Raw genomic sequence first — 25,537 nt, 5'->3', positions numbered from 1 at the left:
AGGCACTGCCAGATCCAGTAAATTTATTGATTGCAGTTAAGAATGAACATATATTTATTTCCCTGAACTTTGTCAAAGGCTTGCTATTTTGCTAAACTCTAATAGTGATAGGCCTGAAGTTTGGGCTATGCCAGTAACAGCTACAAAAAAATGTTGTTCGAAGTTCTTAACAGCCCTCTATTAATTCATCTAAGTTGGGAGATGTGGGAAAATAGGTTTAATGCTAAAAATTAAATGCCATATTTTAGTTCAACCAAAGTAAAACCAGAAACCTTTTCTTAAACAGTTTGGTTTCTGTACTCCCCAGTTTGTGTTAAAAGAACATGTATGTGTGAAATGAGTAAAGTGAAAAAGTGAAATCCAACATGCAGAAATTTCCATGAAAAGAAGGAAGCTTTGTATGCCTACCAGTCTGTACTGGAGATGATCAGAAATTAAAAATGCTGCTCAGTCACAAAGCCAACCCTCTACAGCTGCATCCTCTCATACTTCCTATTTAAAGTTCCAGTTTGCTATTCCAAACCAGTACTTACCAGAAAAGCTCACCCTGCGAAGTAGCATAGCAGCTCAATCGCACAAACACCTTCTACAAACTGTAATACATGAGTGAAATTTATTGTAATCACATTCCATTTTCTTACCTGCTGACTACTTTGTGGATTAACATCCTCTCTGAACTGCAGTTTTCTTTCCAAGTCCTTTACAAGTGCAGCTCTGTTTTCCCGAATAGAATCCTGTGTTGCTAATGGCAGAGGCTTCAGATTTTTCTTTGGTAATCCCTGGGTCGGGCTATTAAAAGAAAATTCTGACACTAACATGCAGCAGCCAGTATATCTATATCTATCTATCTCTATATATCTAGTTTTATTTTTATTTTTTGTCACCTGTGGGACATGATACATTATGAGTCAGTTGTCTGGAGGAACCTATTCTTTATTTATATAGAAGACAGAGCACAATATGGGAATGGATTTTTGGGAGTACTATTTTAATGGTGCATCCCATTCCCATGCCAGTAGGAATTAAGGATGCACATCTTAGAGTAAGTATTAGAATAGTATGATAAGCATCTAAGTTCAATTTACGTTGATCCTGGAATAATGATGTCTCAATGAATGCTAAAGAAGTGTGTAGAGGTGTTACCATAGCCATGCAATTTGTACATTTTACTGTATCAGGCAATAATTTAGAAGTGAATAGTTTTTCACGGATCTTTATCTCACATCTTTATTGATCATTTACTCTTTCCATGAACTTTTACTTCTCTCATTTCTCTCACTCCTGTATCACATCCAGCAGCAACAGATCTTTTTATTTGTATTTTATAGATGTAATCTGGTTTATTTTAATAAGGTTTGAAAACAGTTAGATTCTTAAATAAGACTTCTGGGACACTGTGGGAGTGCACTGCCACAGGAAAGTAGCAAGACACACTAATAGTGTGAAACATTCTAGTAGTTTACCAGGACCTGAGCAACAAGGGGTCTCAGTAAAAGGCATAACTGATGATCATTGTGCATGATATCTTCCTTTTGTGGCTCTGCAGACATGGTGATCTGCATTGTTTTTGTAACCAGAATTACTATAGAATCGTAGAACCGTTAAGGTTGGAAGAGACCTCTAAGATCATCAAGTCCAACCATCAACCCAGCACTACCATGACCACTAAACCATATCCCAAGAATCTTTATCCCTTACTTTGTGCAGAATTTGGAGTTCTATGGATGAATAGTTGTATTAATCTACTGGTACTAGCTGTGTTCACACATAGTTCTCACAGTCCACAAAAAGGATATTAATTTCAACTATAGGTAAAGAAGGAACTCTCAAGGTATAACCTACATCATCATCCTTATTTTCTTGTATAGTCATAGAAATCATGCTGGCTGTTGGTTAAAGCATTTATGTGCAAACCAGTAACTCTCCTGAGATTCAGTGTGGGACTTTGTATGTTTAAAGTACTGCAAGCAGAAAAATACCTTCACAGTAGTAATTTCTGAGATTTACCTGACTAAGATATAATTTACACTGTGAAGTTCCTTTTAACAATTTACTCATTGCTTACTATAAGTAAGAATGTTTATATAGCTCCTAAAGTCAAATGGGGCTTATCCTGCAACCTTAAGAAATCTCTTTTCTCCTGCTAGTACAGTCGTAGGAATCTCTGAGCCCTCATATTCTTGTGTACATCTGTTTATAAGTTTGCATTTCTCTATCCTGAATTTTTCTTATCTTGGATGTATCTTAATTTGGAAGCTACTGTCCATTCTTATCTTATGCAAATGGTAAAGGTTAGGTGAACTGACCTTAACTCTTAACTATGTTAAGAGTGACCTGCACTTTCAGAAACTCCCCACTGAACCCTTGAACAGAAATACATCTGAGTTTCCTTCAGGAGTATTTTCGTCCCTGCTTCTGCTCACATGGTTTAAGCTACTTACGTGGCTGGTGTGCTTCTGGGCAGTCCCATCGCATTGGTTGATGGCACAGCAGGAAGCGAAGGAAGAACAGCACTAAGGAAAGCTACTGGATTCTGAATGCGGCCAGTTGGGGAGATGGGAGCGGGAGTCACAGTCTGTGGCTGAAACTGTTTTGCAGTGGATGTGGAAAATGTTAATGGAGGCACCATGGATTCTTTGGGGCTTGATAGAGACTGTTCACTTTTGCTTGTAAAACTTCCCAAAGACCTTGATTGGGCAGGTGGAGGATTTCCTGTGAAATTTTCCTTGTTATTTGTTCTTTGATTTCCTTGAGGGGTGTTGTTGAATGCTGTAACAGAGGAGCTAGAGGAGGAGCTGGTGGGTGCAGTGGTTTGTGATGGCAGGAACTGCTTAGGGCGGCTGTAGCTGAATGCTTGGGATGCAGAGGCTTGGTTTTGCTGGTACATGGTTGAGGTGGACTGTTGATGGAGTGAAGCAGCAGTATTCAATAAAGCTGTGTTGAATGACAACTCTCTTGTAGACATCTGATATACCTGCTGTTGTTCAAGCAAGACTTGGTTGTGGAGCTGTTTTAATTGGGTCTGATCACTGCATATAAAACAAAGATGAGGAAGAATTGGTCATGAGCCTTGAATGTGCTGGGAAAGAAAAATTCTGTGTCCCGTGATACCGTAAGAGGTAGGGAAATCTGCTACATGACATACTCTAACATTATGAAAAGATCATAATAATAGTTTGCTACTAAAATAAACTTTTCCTTCCTCTGCCTTTTTTTGCCAGAGGCACAAAACCTATTTGTCTCAGAATTATTTGACTGAAGAGGAGTCTTACATTTTAACACATGAAATATGAAGATAAATCTTACTTGAAGTTATTGGAGGGATAGCATTGTCAAACGCTACTCTATGTCACCATGGTACCTCTCTGCTTGTGTAACTAAGAGTAGGATTTCATTTAACAGATTTTAAATGAGTGTTTGTAAGCCAGGTTGCAGTTATTTAGCTCCTGTTCAAGTGGGTTCTGAATCCAGCATTTCAGCTAATAAAAGTTTGTGAGAGTCCACCAAAAGAGATCCTTCCAATGTAGTTGGTGTTGACTTGCAGGGCCAGGCAGGAGTGTGTAATTTGCCTTTCATGCACTGCTTGTTTCCTAGGTGCTACCTAATGTGTATGTCTTCAGGGCTTTGTCATTAAGGAAAATTATTTTGCCTTTTCAAGTGGTTTATTCAGTTATTATGTATATGAAAATGCAGCATATGGGAAACAGGCTAATTTTTCCCCTTCCAGAAAAAAACCCAAAAGTACATAGAGTACATGGAAAATGATTATGAAATAAATTATCAAGTATTAAATGACTAGTGTTAAAAAGTGAACAATGTGGAAGCAACCTCAGTTGGTACTGACAAACAAAATACATAAAGTCCACAGAACTTTAGTTTAAAGAATTTTTGGTTTTATGATATACTAAACAAAAATCATACTCAAGGTGGATAAAAAGGTAACAATTGCAAGCTTCCAAAAAGTAGAATGTTAAAGAGTTAGAAGTTCTGCAATCCTGGTTTTGTATCCTAGTTACATTTTTTTTTAGGGATTGGAGGTAGTGGCAGAAATTCTGCTTTATGCAAGCACTGGGCAATTATAAATACTGTTTATACTCCCCTCCTGAACACACTATAACTCCATGAGTAAATAAAGCTGTAAATGTGAGATTAACAAATTAAAAAACCCAACAACACTGCTCCAGGTTCTTCCTCTGCTACATGTATGTGAGTTCTGTCTGCTCGCTTGTTATGTCCATCCTGTGAAATTACATCCCTAATGAAGAGTACCAGTGGATTACTTTAGAAATTCCTTCCTCAGCCTCTAGTTAAAGGTCCTGCATATTTAAGAAATTAAATGAAGGACTCTGCCTGCTTTTTGTTAAACTAGATTTGAGAGATTTCAAAGATGCTGAAAAAGTATCTCTTAATAAGCTACACTGTGAATGACATAAATTTGGCCTCTAAGAAAACTGTTACATCTTAAAATTTCCTCTTGAGCTCACAGCCCACTCATCATTCAGGTGCATTTTAGTTCAAGTGCTTTCACATTATCAAACATTGCCAAGTATTTAATCTGGTTTAGGAGAAGTTTATGTTTATGAGACATAAAAATTGTGAAACAAGGCCCTTGGGACTACAGTTGCTAGCCCACACTATGTGTATAAGGCTGAATATGTCTGGTTTTGACAAAATTACATCCTCGGGATTGAGTGAGATATATTTGAAGAACATATATATGATATACATTTGAAGAATGTAAGGAAAACCTTTTTTTCCTGGGAGGGTGCTGGAGTACTGAACCAGACAGCCTAGCCTCTCCTTTCTTTGGAGAGATTCCAAACGTGCCTGGACATGATGCTGAGCAACCTGCTCTGGGTGCCCCTGCATTAGTAAGGTTGGTCCCTTCCAACCCTTACCTTATTGGGATTCTGGAATTCTGTGAACCTGCTTTTATTTTGCCTGCCTAAGAGCAGTGTTGTTCACCTTCTGTTTGCAGCAGAAAACATTGTGGAATTAAATGTAATTTCAAAGGGAAAACATTTTCCTTTTAAAATTGGAGAATACTTTTCCTAAGAGGGATATATAGGGGGAAAAAAACCCTAGCTCTGTAGAATTATTTTTCTCAGAGTATGGTTAATTAGGCTAGCACCACATGGTACCAACTGTCTTTTTGTTCTGCCTTTTTGTTTTTCCCTCTAGTGCAAGTGTCCTGGTCTGTGGATGCTAAATAATATCAATGGTGCTCCTGCAATTTAGAATCCTTTTTACTTACAGCTTTGGTTTAGCCAGTACTGGGGGTGGTTCCTTGGATGGCGATGTTGGCTCTTGTATTTTCATTGGCTGTCCATTTATCCTCTCTTGGAAATAGTTTGGTCTGTTTTGGTTTGTAATGCCAGGTCGATCCTCTGATGATGATTCACTTCCCTTGTCATCTTCAGGCAGCTTGAAGTGGACACGGAGACCTATCTTGGAACTTGATCTGGGCTCATTGTGGTTCACAAGAACACCTTCAAGTTTAGGTTTAGGGATTTGATTTACTACACGATTGGAAGGAGTATGCTGGGGAGGTTGCTGTTCAGCAGCAGTTAAGTTGATTGAACTGCTTCTGTGAAGGCTAGCAGCATTGTTACTGTCTTCAGATGCTGGAATAGCAAATTTCAAACTTTAGGGGATGTGTAAATACCATAAATTATAATGAAATGAAATTTACTTAAAAACAAATTCCCTTTACAAAGGAATATTGTAAATGTGGGGACAAAAAGGACACAGTTCTCGTTTGGAAAGATCCAGCAGTGGTCTTAGCCATGTCCCCTGTAAAATTCCAATAGCATCTTTGAAATGCAAACTTTCTTTTCAGAGAATTCTCTAACTTTTTCAGTTGTGAAGAACACTGGCAGAACCTGGGTAGAATTGGAGTCACCAGTGCACTGTGCTTTTACATACTACTCTTTGCTCACCCGACTGCTCGATGCCTTGGCAGCATAAAGCATGTAGGCAGTATCAAAGGTTTCCTCCTTTGGGCTCTGCACCAAAGGGTTATTGAAACAGCAAACTAGGCAGTCCATTGAGATTCCAAAAATGGCTACTTGCTCAGATCTTGAGGTCAGCAAGAGCAGCCTGGTAAGCAGCCTGGACTGCACAGTGCAGGAGCTTCTCTGCCTGCACTTAACATCAGTCAAAGGACTAAAGCAAGCTCTTACCTTTGACAGTCAGATGAGCTATACTGGACACGGTGCCATATTTATTGCTCGCAGTACAGGTGAAAGTGCCAGAATCTTCTGAAAACACTTCAGCGATAACAAGAGTACAAATTTCCTCTGCAAAGTATCAGAGCAGTGTTATTGCAGGCACTGAACAAGCACACAAAGCCCTAACTACCCTTGGGAACATTTCCTTAAGGCTTTCTACCTCGCTCAGTATGATTTTAATTTCATCAGTATTATCAGTTTTGGCAGCCTTTGTGTGCAGCAGCTGTTATCAGCATTGTCTGCAGCAACTGGTACCCTCTGTGCTCCAGCATGCCCAATAAAACTAAAGAACAGGTGTCAGCAGTGGTTGGAAAACATTATAAAATGTTTCCTAATCGTGTGAAGTACAGACTTCATCCCTGAAGCACTTAAAACCTAATTTGGGGAAATAGAGTGTACTGTGTACTCACAACTTGTAAAAATACAGGTATTTTAATCTCTGAAAATTGCAAGCTTAGTTATAATTAACTGGAAACAATTCAAGTGGAGTCACTCTGTAAGGAGAAGAAATACAAGACACAGACACATAGGCTGGCAGTTTCCCAAAGTGCCAGTGCAGATCTGCAGACAGAGAGGGTTGTGCTTGTTAGAAAGTTGCTTTTTCACTTCTTTGTGAAGAAGACTAATGGGCAACAAAAATGTGCTAACAAAACTGTATTCCATCTTGAAAAGTCTATCTAGGGTTATAACATTCCTGTCTGACCAGTACCTGACATGTTTGGGCAGCAGTGCCAGCTAACAAATACTTACAGTGATGGGATTTTAAATCTTCTATTTGGCTGGGTAGCTGGGATGAAATGGAGAGTAAGGTCTAAAGTGTATTGAAACGTGGTCTCAGAGCATTTCTTTGACTATTCAATGGCTAGTTTGTTACCATCTCACAAGAAACTTTACTAGAACCCTAATGGATCACTATTTTATGAGTATTTCTGGTTGTTTCATGTCATCACTGAGGAAAATCTAGTAGCAACAAAGAGATTATTTGCTAACAACTATAAGAGAGTAATAGTTTATTATAGTACTGTGGATTATAGAACTAGTTTTAAGGCATTATACTATCTAGTTTGTAGTACTTGGATTTACCAACGACTGCAGGCATGGAAATCCAGATTCCTTCTGAATGAGCAGCAGGTGATGAGGCAGTGACAACTGCACCCAACTGATTACCCTCTAAAAATTGCTTCACATTACTCAGCAGTGATGCCACTGGACAGTAAAGGAACACCATCAGTGTGTTCTGGTGGAAGCTCCATTTACTCATTCTTATATCTCAGCAAAAGACATTGCAGACAGAGGGAATTTCTTTCAGGATGTGTTTTGGGGTAAAAAATGTTAAAGGGCAAGGAGAAGAGTTACAGTGTATGTATTATTATTTATAGCTCTGTAAGTGATTGTCTTACAGAGAAGTAATCAAAATCTATGAGGCTTCTTTGCTCAACTCATGCAGAGTAGCCTAAATTCTCCTCTGCCCCTTGCAATTATCAAATTCAGCCACTTTCATAGGATTTGCTGATATCAGGGGTGGAACACCTGATGTGGTACTCTCATATTACGCTGGTAGGGAGCAAAGGGAATGGCTGACATGGCTAAAGATCTGATGCAATGTTCCCTAACTGGTCAACTAGATAAAAATAGCTCTGTTCTACATCATCTGCTGTAATTCTGAACCTCAGATATACAGGGGACCCTCATATATTTAATCTTATTAATCTTTAGGTCATAAGGTGGTAACACTTAGGTCCTGAAGTAGAACTGGGTCAAAGCAGAATGGAAACAGTAATTTCTTCAAAAGTGATAGAATTAATTCAAATTACATTTTGTGGCAAAGTCTGCAGCGAAATGCATCTCACTAGCAGCAGAAAAAGAAGAAATTATATTATTTAAATTCTGTAACGTAACATTTTGTGAAGTTAAGGCATCCATTTGTATAACTAAAAAAGTATGAGCCTTTTGGATGCTCCTCACCTGGTTCAGCCATAGATCGTGGTTCTAAAGGGAAGAAGAACAGAGTTAGTAGATTGAATAGACTTATTTTTGCCATTAGTGTGGGTTTTTTCTTCTACACTAAATACGAAGCTTAATTTTCTCAGTATGAGAGAATACTCCTTTTGATCCAGTTTTCAGTTCAAGGGATGATGGAGACAGCCAGACCTTGTACTCAATGGTATGTCAGGTCCACTGAATACTATGAACACTTTTGAGAACTTATGAATAAGTTAAGAAAATTAATTTTGCAAGAAGTATTTATTTTCAGTCTTAATGCAACTTTATTTTGTCTTGAAGACAGTTTCTGAACCTATTACACACATAAATCCAAGTTTCATTTAGATTTTGTTTAGTGTGATATTTAATGAATTTCAATTGAGTTTTAACAGTTTCAGCATTCCAATGACTTATGAGGAAATTGCAGGTGTTTGCACTGCATTTGAAAATAAAAGGAGGATGTGTTTACAGCCTAGCATATGTCATGTGCACAGACATGTATGTGTGAGCATTCTAACATGTACATGGAGTTACTTTGGTGGATAAATAAGGAATCCACTGCCCATGAGCACTGTTATTGAGGCACTTAACTACAAGGTGAGGGATTTGTGGGCAGTGGAACTCTACGTAAATAGTGCAGACCCAAAGCCAAACAATAGCAGTAAAACTATGTTAGAAAAGGGCAGTGAAGTGAAAAAGGGATCAAAGCAGAAGGCAAAACAATCCAATAGTTTGCAGAATCTCAGAAAACACTACCTGTGAGTATGTTGTTCAATTCGTCCATGGTTTTGGCGTATGTAGGTCTTACCATTGTAAATTAAAAGTTTTGCTATGTTAGCAATCAGTGCTTGCCTGACTTTTATTAGAAACAAGCTTTCCATGCAAGACACATACTTTTCTGTAATATCCTAAAATCTGGTGAATCTTCTATCAGTGTTCCTTCTCTGTACCATTCAACCTTTGGGGAAGGAGCTCCTTTCACCCGACATTCAAAGACAACAAGCTGCCCCTCAGAAGCTGAAATATCCTGTAACATCTAACAGAAAAAATGAATACACAGTCAGTGAATGTCTTATTGCTCTGGAAGGAATACTGATTTCAGTTAAGGTTTCAGGGAGCCACACAAGTGCTTGAATGGCTGAAGAAATGCATAATTTCTTTTTTTTTAAAGATTTGATAAGTTGAACATTTAAATTATCTCTCTATACAATTAATCAACCTCTTTAGTTTCCAAATGTTGTAGAATAGATTACCTTTGTAAATACAGGAGCAGCAATTATGGGTCTTCCATCCAGTCCTTGCAAATAATTAGTGGGGCTTTGAGCCTGTGGATTGCAAAACATCACATGATGATGTTTAATGAATAAATGTTGCTCTGCTGTAGATGACTGCTGGGTACTGAGTAACAAAAATGCTGTAATTGCCTGGTTGAGTTCATCGTGGCAAGAAAAACTTCACTGCAGTGTATTATAACATCTTTCATTAATACTTCACTAAGGCAAATCTAGGTAGGTTGCTTGGTGGTAGCCTCCCTTTATAATGTCTTTCTTACAAGATACTTATGGATGTTAATAAGGAAAAGTTAAGTCCAAATGTTTGAGGCTGCTACTGTAACTCTTCTCCTTTGCCAAAACCAACAAAACCAAACTCCTGCTGAGCGAAAACAGAATGAAATTATTCTCCTCCTGGAAAGCTTTCTTGTATAACTTGATTAATCAAGTTTTTCATTTTAGTGAAAGAGAAGCAGCCCCAGAACATCAAAACTAGCAATTCAGCATCTCGGGAAACAGCCAGATTTTATAGTCTTCTAAGCCAAGAAGGCTAAAAGTGGCAATTTTTGAGGTAACTATCACTTTTGACTTAGCTAATCCTGTCAAAATGTCAAAAGGCTTAAATCTGTTCTCTTGGTAGTCAAAACTAACCATGGATTACTTAACTTGTTCAGTATATGGTTATTGGTTACCACCTAATTCTAGGCTGTAAACATTGACAAGGCAGCATAAAGCAAGCTTCTCATTAACTTTTCAGCTTTATTTTAAGTCAATATGGCTCATCTCTCCTATTAGGAAAGAATTCACAGTTATCAATATTCTGATAGTTTGAGACAAAACGAACTTGAGAGCTGGGATTGTTTAGCCTGGAGAAGAGGAGGCTCAGGGGTGACCTCATTGCCCTCTACAACTACCTGAAAGGAGGTTGTAGCCAGGAAGGGGTTGGTCTCTTCTCCCAGGCCACCAGCACCAGAACAAGGGGACACAGTCTCAAGCTGTGTCAGGGGAAGTTTAGGCTCGAGGTGAGGAGAAAGTTCTTCACTGAGAAAGTCATTAGTCACTGGAATGGGCTGCCCAGGGAGGTGGTGGAGTCACCATCCCTCGAGGTCTTCAAGAGGAAATTGGACGTGGCACTTGGTGCCATGGTCTAGTCATGGGGTTTGTGGTGTCAGGTTGGACTTGATGATCCTCGAGGTCTCTTCCAACCTTGGCGATACTGTGAATGCTAACATTAACTAGAAACTCTTCAATATAGGTATTCAAATGTTAAGTGGTAAATAAGTATATCTACCTATAAATGAAATTATCTAGCTTAAAATAAGTTGCATTGAAAGACATTTATTTCAAGTGAGCTCTGGAGAGAGAGAGAGAGAGAGAGGGAAATTATGGGCTGCTGCTATTGGAAGTGATTGAGTCGGTCTGCAATGTGAAGAGGTCAGTGAGCTGCCTTACACACCAAGTGCCCTTCCTGGCATGCAGTCTCTGATCTGCTGGGGTACACACAGATTTCCACTGCTGGCTGAGCTAGCAGCAGCTGCTCCTTCTGCTCACTGCCACACAGATGCCTCTAACCTGGGGATGAAAGATCCCCTTCCCTTTGCTGGATACTAAAGATTGCTAGTAGTCAGGACATTTCCACTGTGTATGCAAATTATCATGTGGCTGTAAGGTTCAAAGCTAAAGTTCAACAGCAAAGTAAAAACCAGGAAAAGGGGTTCTGGTCACAAGCTGTGGAAGAAACACCTTTTTAAGAGCTTATATCTGCACTTTGAAATTCACTATATTATCTCCCCTACCTGATTAAATGGCATTGACACAGGCTGGACAGGTACAGTCACAGGCTGAACCATGGCAGATGGTGCCTTGGATGTTTCTTGATGCTTGGCTGCACTTTTAACAGCAGGAGATGCTGCATTCAAGGCGGTGTCAGCTGGCTTTGGTTTGCTGCAAAATGTTAACCAAAAACAAGTGCTCTAATTGGAAGTTAGAGCTACATGATTCGTGGCTGTCCCAGTTACACCTCAACCCCAGCCTCCCTTCTGGGGTTGAATTCCAAATGATCTAAACTGATACGTACTTCATAAAATATCAGGCTGTGTATCTTGCCAGTCTAATTTCTCCTACTTAGTTTGGTTACACCAAATGTAATAAATTGCCTGGATTAACCCAGTTGTGCCTTGAAAGCTGCTGTCACCAGCTCTGAACAGCATGACTGTGATGCTAGTTTCTTTTTCACTGTCCTCTGAGCTTGTATGAAGATGTGGGCATATATGGTACTGAAAATCACCATGGTCTGCTTGGATACAGATTCAGTAATTTACTACTGAAAGAGGAAAAAAAAAGGGCAGTGTGCTTTCTGACAACAGAGCATGCAATTTTGGTAGTGTATGGGTTGGCAGCTCTTAATTTAGTTTTTTTTCTATACAGAATTAAAGGAGTTGACCCTATTTGTTTATATTGCTAAGTAAAATAATGCAGACAATGAAGAGACAATCCTATTTAGTTTGAGGTATGCACAGGCTGCTCTGGAATGTACCACAGGTCCCCCAGGAAAGCCAGCCTTCAAACCAGAGGAAGCCCTGCTCAGGGTGGACTTGCAGTTGTTGTCATCACTGCTGTAGCTTTTGAAATTGGGAACTCTTATTTCCTTTTTTCACTTGTTCCAATAGAAATTCTTTTTAATTATAGGCATTTAGATTCATGTGACAGCAGCTGAAACCTAAGCATAATAAGGCCACTCTGATTATACCCAAAACTGATCTTTCATAATGATCTGAGGGCATCCATTCACAGTGTCAGAGCAGCACTATTGTATTTTTTTTACCCTTAAGAAACATGGAATGCAGTACTTCACAATTTAATGAGAAAAGCAATTTGGAGATGCCATCAAGCGATCAGGACCATGGTCAACACTACATTAACACATAATAGGACGGATAAGGAAAAATGTTATGCCTGAAACATTTGGAAAAGTCTGAGCAGGAACTATGAACAATTTAACAATTAATCCCCAAACCCGTCAGATCTTTGTGATTTGAAGTTTTCTATTAAACCCTTACATTTCTCCAAGTCCATCAACCAATCTGATCTGGAGTATTTTATGACTTTGAAATCAAAATCACTTAAACCAGGATTTGCTGTCAGGCTGAGGTCTTCAGTCAAACACACTGCAGTATTTAGTATTTGCACATTAAAAGAAAATGACAGTTGTAATGAGTGTAACCCTCCTTGATAATGGAAACAAATCTAGGATGCATAAATCAATCTGATTAACATCTCTTTAAAGAGGACTAGTTGCTTATGGGATTCTCTTATGGGATTTCTTTTAGGAAAAATAAAATTATTTCCAAAGTTTTACATAGCATCTGCCACCTCTTTCTTTTTATGTTGAAGTAGTCTCTTATACTAATCATTGGTGTTTACTCTAGACCATATTTATTAATTTCCTTTCCTTAAATCTGAATTATCAATGGATAACCATCTTCTGCCTAAAACTTCACAACATACCATGTGGGAAGCTTTACTATGCTATTTTTCCATGTCAGATGCTTAAATCAGCATTTAAGTTGCATCTGGACAAATGTCATTTGTTTTAGCAAATCAGTTTTAGTAGTTTAATCTTTAAGGTAGCATATTTCTACTTGTGTTTATATTTGATATTAAAGTTTCAATTCTTAAGCTAAAGCTGCACAATCAGATTTGTATTTGGTCTATGCTATTTGTATAGCCAAACAATCCTGCTAATCCCAAACAAAAGCCTAATGCACAGAAGTTGCAAAATATGAATGGAAACTGAAGTGTCTGCAGTTGTAGGTTTTTTCACTGTAAGAAATATGACAGATGTAATGGTTTGTAAACTTACTGATCCATTTCGTCTTTGATGATTTCACCTTCAGAGTCAGAAGAAGAGACTCCTACAAAGAAGTAAAAAAAACCAACCAACCAACCAGAAAAACTTAGAGGGATTTTTTGAGAAGTTTATCTATGAATTATATAAACCTTTGTTTAAATTTCCTCTCAAGCACTCTAAGGATCTATATATACAAATCACAACATTAATAGATGAAGGTTGAGCAACTGACACCATTTACCTGGACCTGAGCAAAGCCTTTGACTGTCCTGCATGACATCCTGGTCTCCAAGCTGGTGCAGTAAGGGTTTGATGGATGGACCACTCAGTGGATAAAGAACTGGCTTGACGGCTGCACCCAAAGGGTGGCTGTCAATGGGTCCATGTCCAAGTGGAGGGCAGTGACAAGTGGAGTCCCTCAGGGATCAGTACTGGGACCACTCTTGTTTAACATCTTTGCTGGCGATGTGGACCGTGGCATTGAGAGCACCCTCAGCAAGTTTGCTGATGACACCAAGCTGTGTGGTGCAGCAGACACGCTGGAGTGAAGGGATGCCATCCAGAGGGACCTTGGCAGGCTGGAGAGGTGGGTCCATGACAACCTCATGAGGTTCAACAAGACCAAGTGCAAGGTCCTGCATCTGGGTCGGCGCAATCCCAGGCACCGATATAGGCTGGGCAGCGACTGGCTTGAGAGCAGCCCGGAAGAAAAGGACCTGGGGATGCTGGTGGATGAGAAGCTCAACATGAGCCAGCAGTGTGTACTTGCAGCCCAGAAAGCAAATCACATCCTGGGCTGCATCAAGAGAAGCATAGCCAGGAGGTTGAGGGAGGTGATTCTCCCCCTCTACTCTGCTCTGGTGAGACCCCACCTGGAGTACTGTGTCCAGTTCTGGAGCCCCTATTACAGGAAGGATCTGGAGGTGCTGGTACGTGTCCGGAGAAGGGCCACGAGGATAATTAGAGGGCTGGAGCACCTCTCCTATGAGGACAGACTGAGTTGGGGCTGTTCAGTCTGGAGAAGAGAAGGCTCTGATGAGACCTAATTGTGGCCTTCCAGTATCTGAAGGGGACCTACAAGAAACCTGGTGAGGGACTTCTTAGGGTGTCAGGTAGTGATAGGACTAGGGGAAATGGAGCAAAACTAGAAGTGAGTAGATTCAGATTGGATGTTAGGAAGAAGTTCTTCACCATGAGGGTAGTGAGATACTGGAACAGGTTGCTCAGGGAGATAGTGGAAGCCCCATCCCTGAAGATTTTTAAGGCCAGACTGGATGTGGCTCTGGGCAACCTGATCTAGTGTGACAGGTCCCTGCCCTTGGCAGCGGGGTTGGAACTGGATGATCCTGGAGGTCCCTTCCAACCCTAACAATTCTGTGATTCTATGATTCTATATTATAACGCTATGCCAAAAGAAACACTCCCATTACAGTGGAAATTAACCAATGCTGTACATATTGTGTAAGATACAGAACTGCTACTGGTATAAGGCACATTGGGGATGAAGTGAGGAAACCATCCTAGAATGAACACATACCTGAGTCTTCCTCAGGTTCATCTCTTTGAAATGACACTGGTATGATTTAGTCTGTAATTGTTGTGAACCAAGTAAAAGCGTGAGGTTTTGGTTTTGTTGTTTTCTGTCAGACATCTAATGCTATCTGTTTCTTCTGGTTTGGTTTCAAGGGGAAAAAAGAGAGAGAACTGGAATCATAACTATTATTCTTCAACTAGTGCCTTGCAGCATAGTTTGGAGAAGATCCTGGCTCAGTTTATTGACAACTGTCTTATTGAGACATTTTCCAGTTCTGATTCAGCCTTCACTGCATGTGGAATTTGCATTTTCTCTGCAGTTCCTGTCAGTGAGCATCTCCCTCAGCCATGGCTTCCATCCAACAGCCACTGAGTAAGTAAAAGCAGACCTTGGCCCCAGTCTTGAGAACTAGTAAATCCCTGCCAAGTACAGACATTTCCCATTAATGCCAGGGGCAGTGCAGATACTGAAAAAGGATTTGTCCTTTCACTGTCAAATTAGGGACATGAAAGGAGAGTAGCAGCAGAGCAAAATTAACTTTGTACTAAGTAGGGTAGGTGCTTTAATTTATGAATGGACCCACTGTTGTCAGTGGTGGTGCTCATAGTATATTTCTTTCCTGAAAAAAGGGGAAAAAAAGATTCTATGTGTTTATTTTCAATTTGTAATCTTGCTAGCACAATGGTAGACACAATCTGAAACCTTACCCCAAAAAGCATTAAAAAGAAATATAATAAATAGACCTCTCTCAAGTAGAATATATTAAAGTAAGATATATTAAAAAGCCTAAAGAGAAGGGAGACTTGTATCTGCAGATGTATTTTCTATTTACAGCAACTGTTGTGCAGGGAAAATAACAAATGGCTGGCATATTTATTCTGATTATGAGGTCCAAATAATGGGTTGGGATGAAGCTATCCTATATTCAATTTGTAATAAAGAGTGTAGGTAAAAGGGGTTAATAAGAATTAGACACAGAATTCGGGCTTGGGTATTTCTGCAGAATACCTCAGACAAAAAATATAAGGTGGCATCAGAATCAGAGTATTTCTAGACTTTAATCTGGCAGTAAGATATATAAAATCTTTGGGAAGCCACACACTAAAATTACATATAAATGGTAATCACTTGTCTGAAGACTATTTTACAGAGAAACATATGTTTATAATGACAAAAAGTGTTGACTTCTTGCTATTTATTTTTTGTGTCAAATCTTATTACCCAGTTAACATACACAGTACATAGTTCTATTTTAACCTTTTATGACCAATGACAACAGCCAGCTGCCACAATCCTAACATTACCTTCTATGTAAATCTCTGCAGAAGTGGAGTCTGTTCCATAGATGTTTGAAGCGAAGCACGAGTAACGTCCTGTATCCTCCTCAAAAGCTTCAACAATAACCAGTGAGTGTTGATCACCTGTCTGGATAATTTGAATGTCTGGTGAGTTTTCAAGCTCCTTCCCTTCACAGTACCACCTGCAAGGCAAAAAATACTGTTTATCAATGCAAAGAACTTGACAGGTAGAATGGCAATGTTTGATGTCTTTCTGATGATAAAATTGGTGGATTTTAGCCTGAAGATCCTGACGGAGTACTGCAGGTTAGTGTTGAATCAACAGCCATTAGAATCAAATATTTATGATTTTCATAATATTCAATTGCAGAAAATAATAGAGCTCCATTCTTTGCATTATTTACACATACTAACAAACTAGTTCATGTAAGTGACTCTAGCACGTATTTTCTTGATGTACAGATTTCAGTAGTAGAGTAGAAGAGCTCTGAATTTGGAGTGCTATGACCTCAGCTCTGAATTCCTCTTGAGCTGTATTCACATCTGTGTTGTGTCTGAAATTATAGTAAAAAAACCCAGCCCAAACCCTAAGTAAATAAATTACCTTCAAAGCTGTGATGCCAAGTTCATGGTGATTCAGGATGTGACTGTAATTTGTTATAATGTTACTCTTTGTTTTATCATATATTTAAGACAATCAGCTTTTTGTAAGAGATGGCAGACGTGCATCACAAGGAGAGAAGTGATCTATTAGCAGTATAGAGGCACTTCCATACAGGACATAGCCACTGAGGCAGCTGAACCTTGAATTCTTTTATGCATCATGTTGCTGTATTTTATAAATGTATTAATGGCAAAAGGAGGGGCAAGTACAACCTTAGTGGACATGGAGGGGAATATTGTAACTGAAGATGAGGAAAAGGCAGAGGTACTTAACACCTTCTTTGCCTCAATTTTTAATAGCAAGATAGGTTGTCTTCCAGACAACTGGCCTCCTGAGCTGGCAGATGGAGCCAGGGAGCAGTATAGTTCCCCTGTAATCCAGGAGGAAGTAGTTAGAGAGCCACTTGGATCCCCACAAGTCCATGGGACCGGATGGGATCCATCCTAGGTTGCTGAGAGAGCTGGCAGATGAGCTGGCTGGGCCACTCTCCGTCATTTTTCAGCAATCCTGGCTCACTGGAGAGGTCCCAGAAGACTGGAAGCTGGCCAACGTGGTGCCCATCCACAAGAAGGGCCAGTTGGATGAGCCAGGGAATTATAGGCCTGTCAGCCTGACCAGGGAGGTGGTAGAGTCCTGAACATGAGCCAGCTGTGTGCCCAGGTAGCCAAGAAGGCCAATGACATCCTGGCCTATATCAGGAATAGTGTGGCCAGCAGGAGCAGGGAGGTCATTCTGTCCCTGTACTCAGCACTTGAGTCCTGTGTCCAGTTCTGGGCCCCTCAGTTTAGGAAAGATGTTGAGTTGCTGGAATGTGTCCAGAGAAGGGCAACAAAGCTGGGGAGGGGTTTGGAGCACAAGCTCTATGAGGAGAGGCTGAGGGAGCTGGGGTTGCTTAGTCTGGAGAAGAGGAGGCTCAGGGGAGACCTTATTGCCTTCTACAGCTACCTGAAGGGAGGTTGTAGCCAGGTGGGGGTTGGTCTCTTCTCCCAGGCAACCAGCACCAGAACAAGAGGACAGAGTCTCAAGCTGCTCCAGGGGAGGTTTAGGCTGGATGTTAGGAAGAAATTCTTCCTAGAAAGAGTTGTTGGCCATTGGAATGTGCTGCCCAGGGAGGTGGTGGAGTCACCATCCCTGGAGGATGGGGCACTTAGTGCCATGGTTTAGGTGATTAGATGGTGTTGGGTGATAGGTTGGACTTGATGATTGCAAAGGTATTTTCCAACCTGGTTAATTCTGTATTCTGTATTCTTTTCAACCCTGCTACACATTCAAGAATATATTGGGCCCTTTAGAGACTCCACAGTATCATCTACGGCATTTCTAAGTCACTTAGTGTTCAGAAGGATTATTTCCGTAGAAAATGCAGGAATCCAAGCAAAAGTGAAAGCAACACCTGAAAAGAAAGCTCCATAGAATATGTTGGTGAGGGTAACCATCAGCTCAACCTCAGAACTAGCAGGAGGGAAAAGCAGGCCTGATTGCTACTGCTGGTTAATATGGAAAAGGCAGAACAGAGAGAGAAAAAGCAAATAGGTTTGCAGAACCCCATTCAAAATTTAATAAGACAATCAAAGTTTTATAGAGAAGGTACAGTACTGTGGATAGGAATCCAGGTAATACTTAGAAATAACTGTATTTTTAGATAGCTAGCTAAATGTACATAGCTAAGCCAGTGTGCATTCATCTTCATTGTAACTTTTCTTACAAATGTAGACAGATATCAAACTTCACAAAAGCATTTGCGTTTTCTGTGCACTGTGGCTTTCTGGCCTGGGGGTGGTGTGGGCTAGCACGTTGCTAACATTTTTGATTCAAATGCTCTTTGAAAATTAGTACTTGTTTTACCCATCTGTATGTGGTAACTTGGTAAAAGTACCTGCCAGCTTCTGAGTGCACACAAATGCTAACAAAGCAATAGTATTTAACAGCAAATGACCTTAGCTCTGGAAAGGATAAGGCTAGAGTTTTGAGTAATAAATGGTAACAGTTCATATTTCCTGGCTCATGCTGTAAGGTACTTTGATACATTTCCATCTCATATCACTTAGAAAAACGTTAATAAATAAAGCAGTATAATGTAGAATTGAAAAAGGAGTCCCAAAGGGGCTGTGAGGTAGGACAGACTACAGATCTGGAGCTTAAATGCTGATTACATAGCTAAGAAGTAAACCACACACTATTTGTGCACCATCATCCTAGCCGTCCAACGTGGCTTTCCTAAAGTAGACAGGGTGTTCCCCGCTCCCCTTGGAGCTGCATATTAGTGTAATCTGTAGCTGTGCAGTCAACTGCCTTGAGAGTACAGCTTGGAAAGCGTACAGGGCTGCCTGTTACAGAGAGGAGCTCCTGCACTGCAGAGTGAATCACATTGCTTAATACAACTTCCCCTTTTAGAAAGGCAAACCTTTGTAGCTAGAGAGCTACAACTGAAAAGTCTTAGCTTCATGTCTACATCTGCTTGCTTATCCTGTAGTTACAAGTTTCCACTGTAATAAGAATTGAAAATGGGTCTATGAAAAGGAGTTTTATGAATTTGATATTTTTGTTTGCAGTGGACAATCCTGTAGTAAATATCATCATGTACCAGTCCCAGCTCTCTTCCCTGACATCTCACAGCTGACATGCAGCTTTGCTTCACTGAAATACATCCACAGTGGATAAGGAATTAGCTGGATGGTCACATCCAGAGGGTAGTGCTCAATGGCTTGAAGTCCAGATGGAGAACAGTGACAAGTGGTGTCCCTCAAGGACACCAAACTGGGACCTGTACTGTTTAATGTTTTCGTCAATGATACAGACAGTGGGATTGAGTGCACCATCAGCAAGTTTGCAGATGACACCAAGTTGAGTGGTGTTGTCAATACACCAGAGGGAGGGGATGTCATCCAGAGGGACCTGAACAAGCTGGAGAGGTGGGCCCAGGTGAACCTCTTGATGTTCGACAATAGCAAGCGCAAGGTTCTGAACCTGGGCCAGAAGAATCCACACTATCAATACAGACTGGGGGACGAGGTGATAGAAAGCAGCCCTGTTGAAAAGGACTTGAGGGTGCTAATGGGTGAGAAGCTGGACATGAGCAGACAATGTGCACTTGCAGCCCAGAAGGCCAATTGCATCCCGGGCTGCATCAAAAGATGTGTGGCCAACAGATCGAGTGAAGTGATACTGCCACTTTGCTCTAGTGAGGCCTCACCTGGACTGCTGTGTACAGGTCTGGAGCCCTCAATACAGGAAGAACATGGACCTGATGGAGCCAGTCCAGAGGAGGGCCACAAAAATGATCAGGGGGTTGGACCACCTCTCCTATGAAGACAGGATGAGGGAGCTGGGGTTGTTCAGCTTGGAGAAGAGGAGGCCCCAGGGAGACCTAATGGCGGTCTTCCAGTACCTGAAGAGGGCCTACAAGGATGGAGAGAAGCTGTTTATAAAGGTCTGTAGTGATAGCACAAGGGGCAGTGACTTCAATCTAGAGAAGAGTAGATTTAGATTGGATGTTAGGAACAAATAGCTTTACCATAAGGGTAGTGGAACACTGGAACAGGTTGCCCAGGGAGGTGGTTGGGACCCCATCCCTGGAGATATTTAAGGTCAGGCTCAAAAGGGCTCTGGGCAACTTGATCTAGTTGAGGATGTCCCTGCTTACTGCAGATAGGGTTGGACTAGCTGACCTTTGGAGGTCCCTTCCAACCTAGACCATTCTATGATTCTATTCTATGATTCTATGATTTATTCTTCTCTTGTTTCCAAGATTTGCAGTTGCTGGTAATTGACAGGAGACAATGCACAGTTGTATGACTGCAAGCACAAATTTGGTATATGAATGTACAAGTTGCCCTTTAGGTGTGTAACACATGTAGGCATCTGTGTGCTTTGGGAGGTGAGTCATGACACTTACTCAGGTCTTTTTATATACCTACCTCATGCCTCTTCCCTATCATGAAGCCTTGTTTTAGCATGTTACAGTTAGCAGATATGGAAAGCTATTAAAGAATTTGATCTCATTTTCAGCAGCATCTTTTCAGAACATTAAAATTACCTCTACAGTACAGTGGTGTTATATTTTTGTATCCACTTAAATGTGGCTCCCCACTCAAGTGACACACAAAGCAAAACACATTACACAAAATGCTACAATATAATCACCAGTAATATACAAGACCTCTTTGTGTTACTATTGATCAGTTTTTCCAGTTAATCCATGGGGGTAGTGCAGAGGTGAGTCTGTATTGCATGCCTTGGGAGGCACGATTGTAATTTCCTGTGAGCAAAATTTAAACCACCATTTCTCTCCATTATTTTAGTAGTGTGTGAGTAGTATATTCCTTAGACACTGAAGCAGAATTGAGTTAATTCTTTTATTTGCTGTTATTTTTAGTCCAAAATTTGCAGCATAAGTGATTTAAAATTCAGGAATAAACTTCTGCTTCAAACCTGTGTTTAGTTCTCTTATGCATGGTATTTTTTAGTCACCATTTTCACCATAATGGTGAGGTTTTGAGATTAAGTCAAGAAAAAGAGCATGCTTCATTTGTGTTACCTCTTCAAGATGAAAAGCAGTTCTGTTTTGTGAAATCAAGCTTTATGTAAATCTCTGCTCTGGCCATATCTAATCCTTGCTTACTAACATTGTATTTTATTCTTAACATCAAAATGCTGTACGTGGTAGCAGTGAAATGTCAGTTCCAGGAAGAGTTCTGACATTGAGATACGTGGCATGACTGAAGTAGCAATACTCTCTGTCACTGGCATTTCATTCCTGCCATGAATTGTAATGATAGCTTCATCATACAAGGCAGGTTCACATTAAGCACAAGCAGTTTCACCCACTGCCAAATTCATCCTAGGTCTTAAACCACTGATTTGACTTCTAGACTTTGAACGCTGAAACAGATAAATGTTCTCATTTGGCAGCCAGAAAGATAAAATCCTTAATCAGTTTGATATGGCTTCAGAGTCTCCAAAACATTGTAATTAATTTCAAACCAAGCAGCACTAAAATGCACTTCTTAAGCTCTGTATGCCTGTGTTAAAGAATGTGTTCATGGAAACCTTATGACATACAGCCTGTTTTTAGAACATCAAATCCTCATGACTCTTCCAGGGTAGCTGTGTATGACAAACCATGCAATGTGATTCATAAGTAAAATTAACCTAGGAGTGATGTGCTGGTTTGGAAAAATGTAGGCACCTCTGAACCTGGAATAAGGAGTGCTCATCTCAGGGAGAAGAATGAATGTCACACCTAGCCTTACTCATACAGAAACAGAGCTGGAGAAGGAATCATGAGAAGGAGGTCATTGAAACCTTTAACACTTTGGAAATATGCTACACACTTCACTTAAATGCTTCTGTCTAACTGCAGTATATTCAGAGTACAGCAATCAATGAATAATTGCAGTGGTGCTCTTCAATTTTGAGCTAATGTTTGAGCTAGGTAGAGCCCCCTATACTATTGTATCAGTCTTTGCCTCCTCTGACACTGCTTTCAGCTGGTGATACTGAAAAGATGGGTAACATTTCATTGAAACTTCTTTCTAGCTTGGTAGGCTTAGCAAGCTTCCTCTAACATGTGAGTTTCTTGCATTAAGGCTCAGTTCTCCTAAAAAAAGCAGCTGGCCAGGTCTACCTGTATTCAGACAAGCAGGGCTTAGCTTTCCATGCACTGATACTTCATATCACTTCCCAGGTCCTTCTCTTGCTCCACCATCCAATTTTCTGTCTTTCAGTGAACCCTTGTTTATGCCAGACCCATCCAGCCTGTCAGTTACACTGCTTTATCACTGCCTGATGTCCCTGATCCATCATGAATGTAATTTACACCATTTTTTACACCATCAGTTTTGGTTTGTACTGTCTTGCTTTCAAAGAGGGTATCTGTCCATCAGTCCTTTCTATTCCTGTGATCAGCTTCTTTGTAAACCTGTCTTAAAATTTCTGTTTTAGAATCCCCATCACATAATTTTAAACACCAGATTGTACCTAGTGTTGACTGGGAAACTACATTACAGTGCTTGTTGAGTCTTGAAATTTCACAATGCTCTGGATTCCCACAGTACCATGTCTACATTGTTAGTGTATATATTATAGGCAGTGTAACAAATTTGGGATTCCTTTCTGTGGATAGGAAGTACATTTCAAGGCAGAAGATACAGGCAAGCATGCATTAGCACATGTGTATCCAAAGGATGCCTGTTTTCTCAGCTGAGTTGAAGGAAGAAGAAATCATGCCTTAAAGCAAGTCAACATTAAGCTTTCTTTTATCGGTTGCCACCTTGCCAGTCAGTCCTTTCCTAGGACTACTGATTTTTGTATCTTTCTTGCTTATCTATTAGAATTCTTCTCTCCTTGCTCAGTGCCACAATTCCTGAACTAATTCACCACAAACCTTGAGAATCTGCTACCCTCAAAGCAAGACAAATGCCAGTTCTGGACACAATTCCACAACTGTGGCCATCAAGATACTTCCTTTACTGTTTTGGAAGCTTTGCACAACAGATCAAAGGCAAGCATTATTTGTAGTGAAAAATCCTGCAACCTCCTGTCCCCATGGTTAGTGGAACATCTATTATGAAGTACATTCTGTTTTCTGGCTCTGTTATGATAGCAGTGAATACAAAAGCCACAATCACTGGAAGCACTTGAATCACTAACATTCCCAGCTTTCTCCTTAATACAGCACATACATACAGACATACACAAATACAAAGGGAAAGAGAGTTCAAACTCACTCCCTTGTGAGTTATCTGTTGCTTGTTAAATAGTGAAACTGAAACAGAGCCTGATTTTTTTCTTTGAACTTCAGACTGGTATTCTGCATAAGACTTCTTATGCCCTGTCCCTACTTCCCTTGGCCTTTGGGCATCAGCCTGTGAGCCCTGGACTTGTGTAGGCTCCTGCCAGACACTGATCTGGGCAGCAGCACGAGTCAGTAAACCAAGTGTGCATTTGTGTTTGGAATAGTACATTGCTTGGCAGCAGTGTATTATCACTGGGAAAGTCTGATGAATACTTCTTCTATAAAAGTGTATAAAATCAGCTCCTGTATCAACTGTTGTTCACATAAGTAGCTTATTTTACTATTTTAGATGAACAAAATGTTGAAAAACAGACCTGAGTTACAAAGATATACATCATCCAGTTCTGTGGAACCAAGCATTCCCTGAACTGGGTACATAGGCATCTTGGCCATCCAATGATACTCCACAACATGAGTCATTGTTCCCAAGTTCTCCAATCTGCCTTTCCAATACTTCAGTGACTTCATAGTGTCAGCTTCTAGATCAGATAGTTCTTAAAAGTCTACACTTGGATGGCTGAGCACTTTGTCAAGTTTATGTATGTGTCAACAGCATGGGCATGTGTGTTGCAAGGATGGAGGTGTGCCCTTCTTGAGAAATACCTAAAATGTTGTGCACTGGACTGTGTCTGTAAAGAAGCAATTCTCTGGTCATCTTTCCTGATTGCAAAGAAAGCCAGATTGAATTTGTGTACAGGTCTATACAGAGAAGAGAAGATTGTTTCAGTTATTTTCTTTGTATTATAAACTATGAATGATGAGAGAAAAATCCCATAATTCTCATGTGCTGGGATCCTCCTGGCATTTTTAATACAAAAAAAGATCTATCAAGGCAAGTGCCTGGAGAAACATCTCAATGTCTTTAAAAGAAAAGCAATCTTCAGAGAGTGTTGCTAATATCTAACAGATGATGAAGATATTTCCTGGCTGTTTTCTGTCAACCCCCCCCAAATTTCTAGCAGTGTCTTCTCTTTTAATCATGCTTCTCCATGAATTTAAGTGCTGAATATAATACAACATTCATAATGACATCAGCTCCACCAATGGCATGCCTCAAAAGCACTGACTTTTTAGACATGAAGCTCAGTAGAAAGCATGTTCTTCCTAAACAAGGTGTTTCCCTCAGGTTTAGAACAGGTGCCTCTTTTACAAGCAAATCATGTAGTCCTTTGGAAGGTCACATTCCCATCATGCACAAGAGGCTGCGTGGCACCATGAGTCAAGGGACTGACAACCTACACATTACTAGTGTAGGTTGTGCCCCAAGACACTAGTGAAGGGTCTGGCAGTCACCGTTCAGGGATCCTATAAACAGAGTAAATTAGCTTCTTGTCTTTGGCACAAGGCTGTCCATAACAAGAGAATTCATTTGTAGATCTGTGATCCCATGTATGGAATAGTGAGTCATAAAAGCTTCTTCCTTTTGAAAGGTGTGCCAGAAATCCAAGTTTGTGGAAGACAAAGATTCTTTACCACAAAAATCTTTGGACGTTGAGATGGCTTTTATGTAACTGTGCCTATTGGTTCAGCAGGAGCGATGATAAAAGGTGTTGGCTGCAGCAGAAGCGGTGGGAGTGCTGTACTCAGCACTGGCAACATATCTAAGGAAACAATGAGCTGACAATTTGAAAAAGGGAACCATCTGTGAAGCTCAGAGTCCTCTAATTGGATGCTGAAGATGCAAATAGCTCTTTTCAGTATTTAGAAAAGCAACAGATTTCTAAAATGCCTATAAAAGGATAGGCAGCTGTCTAGACTAAGGGTATCTATTTATGATACTGCACAAGCTAGGAGGCAAATATGTGTAGTATGTGTAAAAGACAGATAAGAGTTTTCTGTTCTTTTGGACTGGTACAGTCCCAGCAAAGGAAATATAATTCCACCCCTGTAAGTGAGAGGTAAATTTGACTA

General features: G+C 40.3%; 1 protein-coding gene across 1 annotated transcript in view; it reads right to left on the bottom strand.

The window, feature by feature from the left end:
- Positions 1 to 25,537, bottom strand: part of MYPN (myopalladin) — a 54,837-nt gene that overhangs the window by 18,048 nt on the left and 11,252 nt on the right. The window contains exons 3-12 of the mRNA XM_009907128.2: positions 16,173 to 16,348; positions 13,347 to 13,398; positions 11,281 to 11,428; positions 9,467 to 9,538; positions 9,108 to 9,249; positions 8,196 to 8,219; positions 6,183 to 6,299; positions 5,255 to 5,624; positions 2,442 to 3,029; positions 642 to 789 (exon numbers count right to left, since the gene is read on the bottom strand). Coding sequence (XP_009905430.2) covers positions 642 to 789; positions 2,442 to 3,029; positions 5,255 to 5,624; positions 6,183 to 6,299; positions 8,196 to 8,219; positions 9,108 to 9,249; positions 9,467 to 9,538; positions 11,281 to 11,428; positions 13,347 to 13,398; positions 16,173 to 16,348 — 1,837 coding nt within the window. The remainder of the gene's footprint in view (positions 1 to 641; positions 790 to 2,441; positions 3,030 to 5,254; positions 5,625 to 6,182; positions 6,300 to 8,195; positions 8,220 to 9,107; positions 9,250 to 9,466; positions 9,539 to 11,280; positions 11,429 to 13,346; positions 13,399 to 16,172; positions 16,349 to 25,537) is intronic.

This window comes from Dryobates pubescens, chromosome 30, assembly GCF_014839835.1.
Source record: "Dryobates pubescens isolate bDryPub1 chromosome 30, bDryPub1.pri, whole genome shotgun sequence".
Classification (NCBI taxonomy): Eukaryota; Metazoa; Chordata; class Aves; order Piciformes; family Picidae; genus Dryobates; species Dryobates pubescens.
Note: the sequence above shows the minus strand (reverse complement) of the source record. Positions and strands in the feature narration are given on the sequence as shown.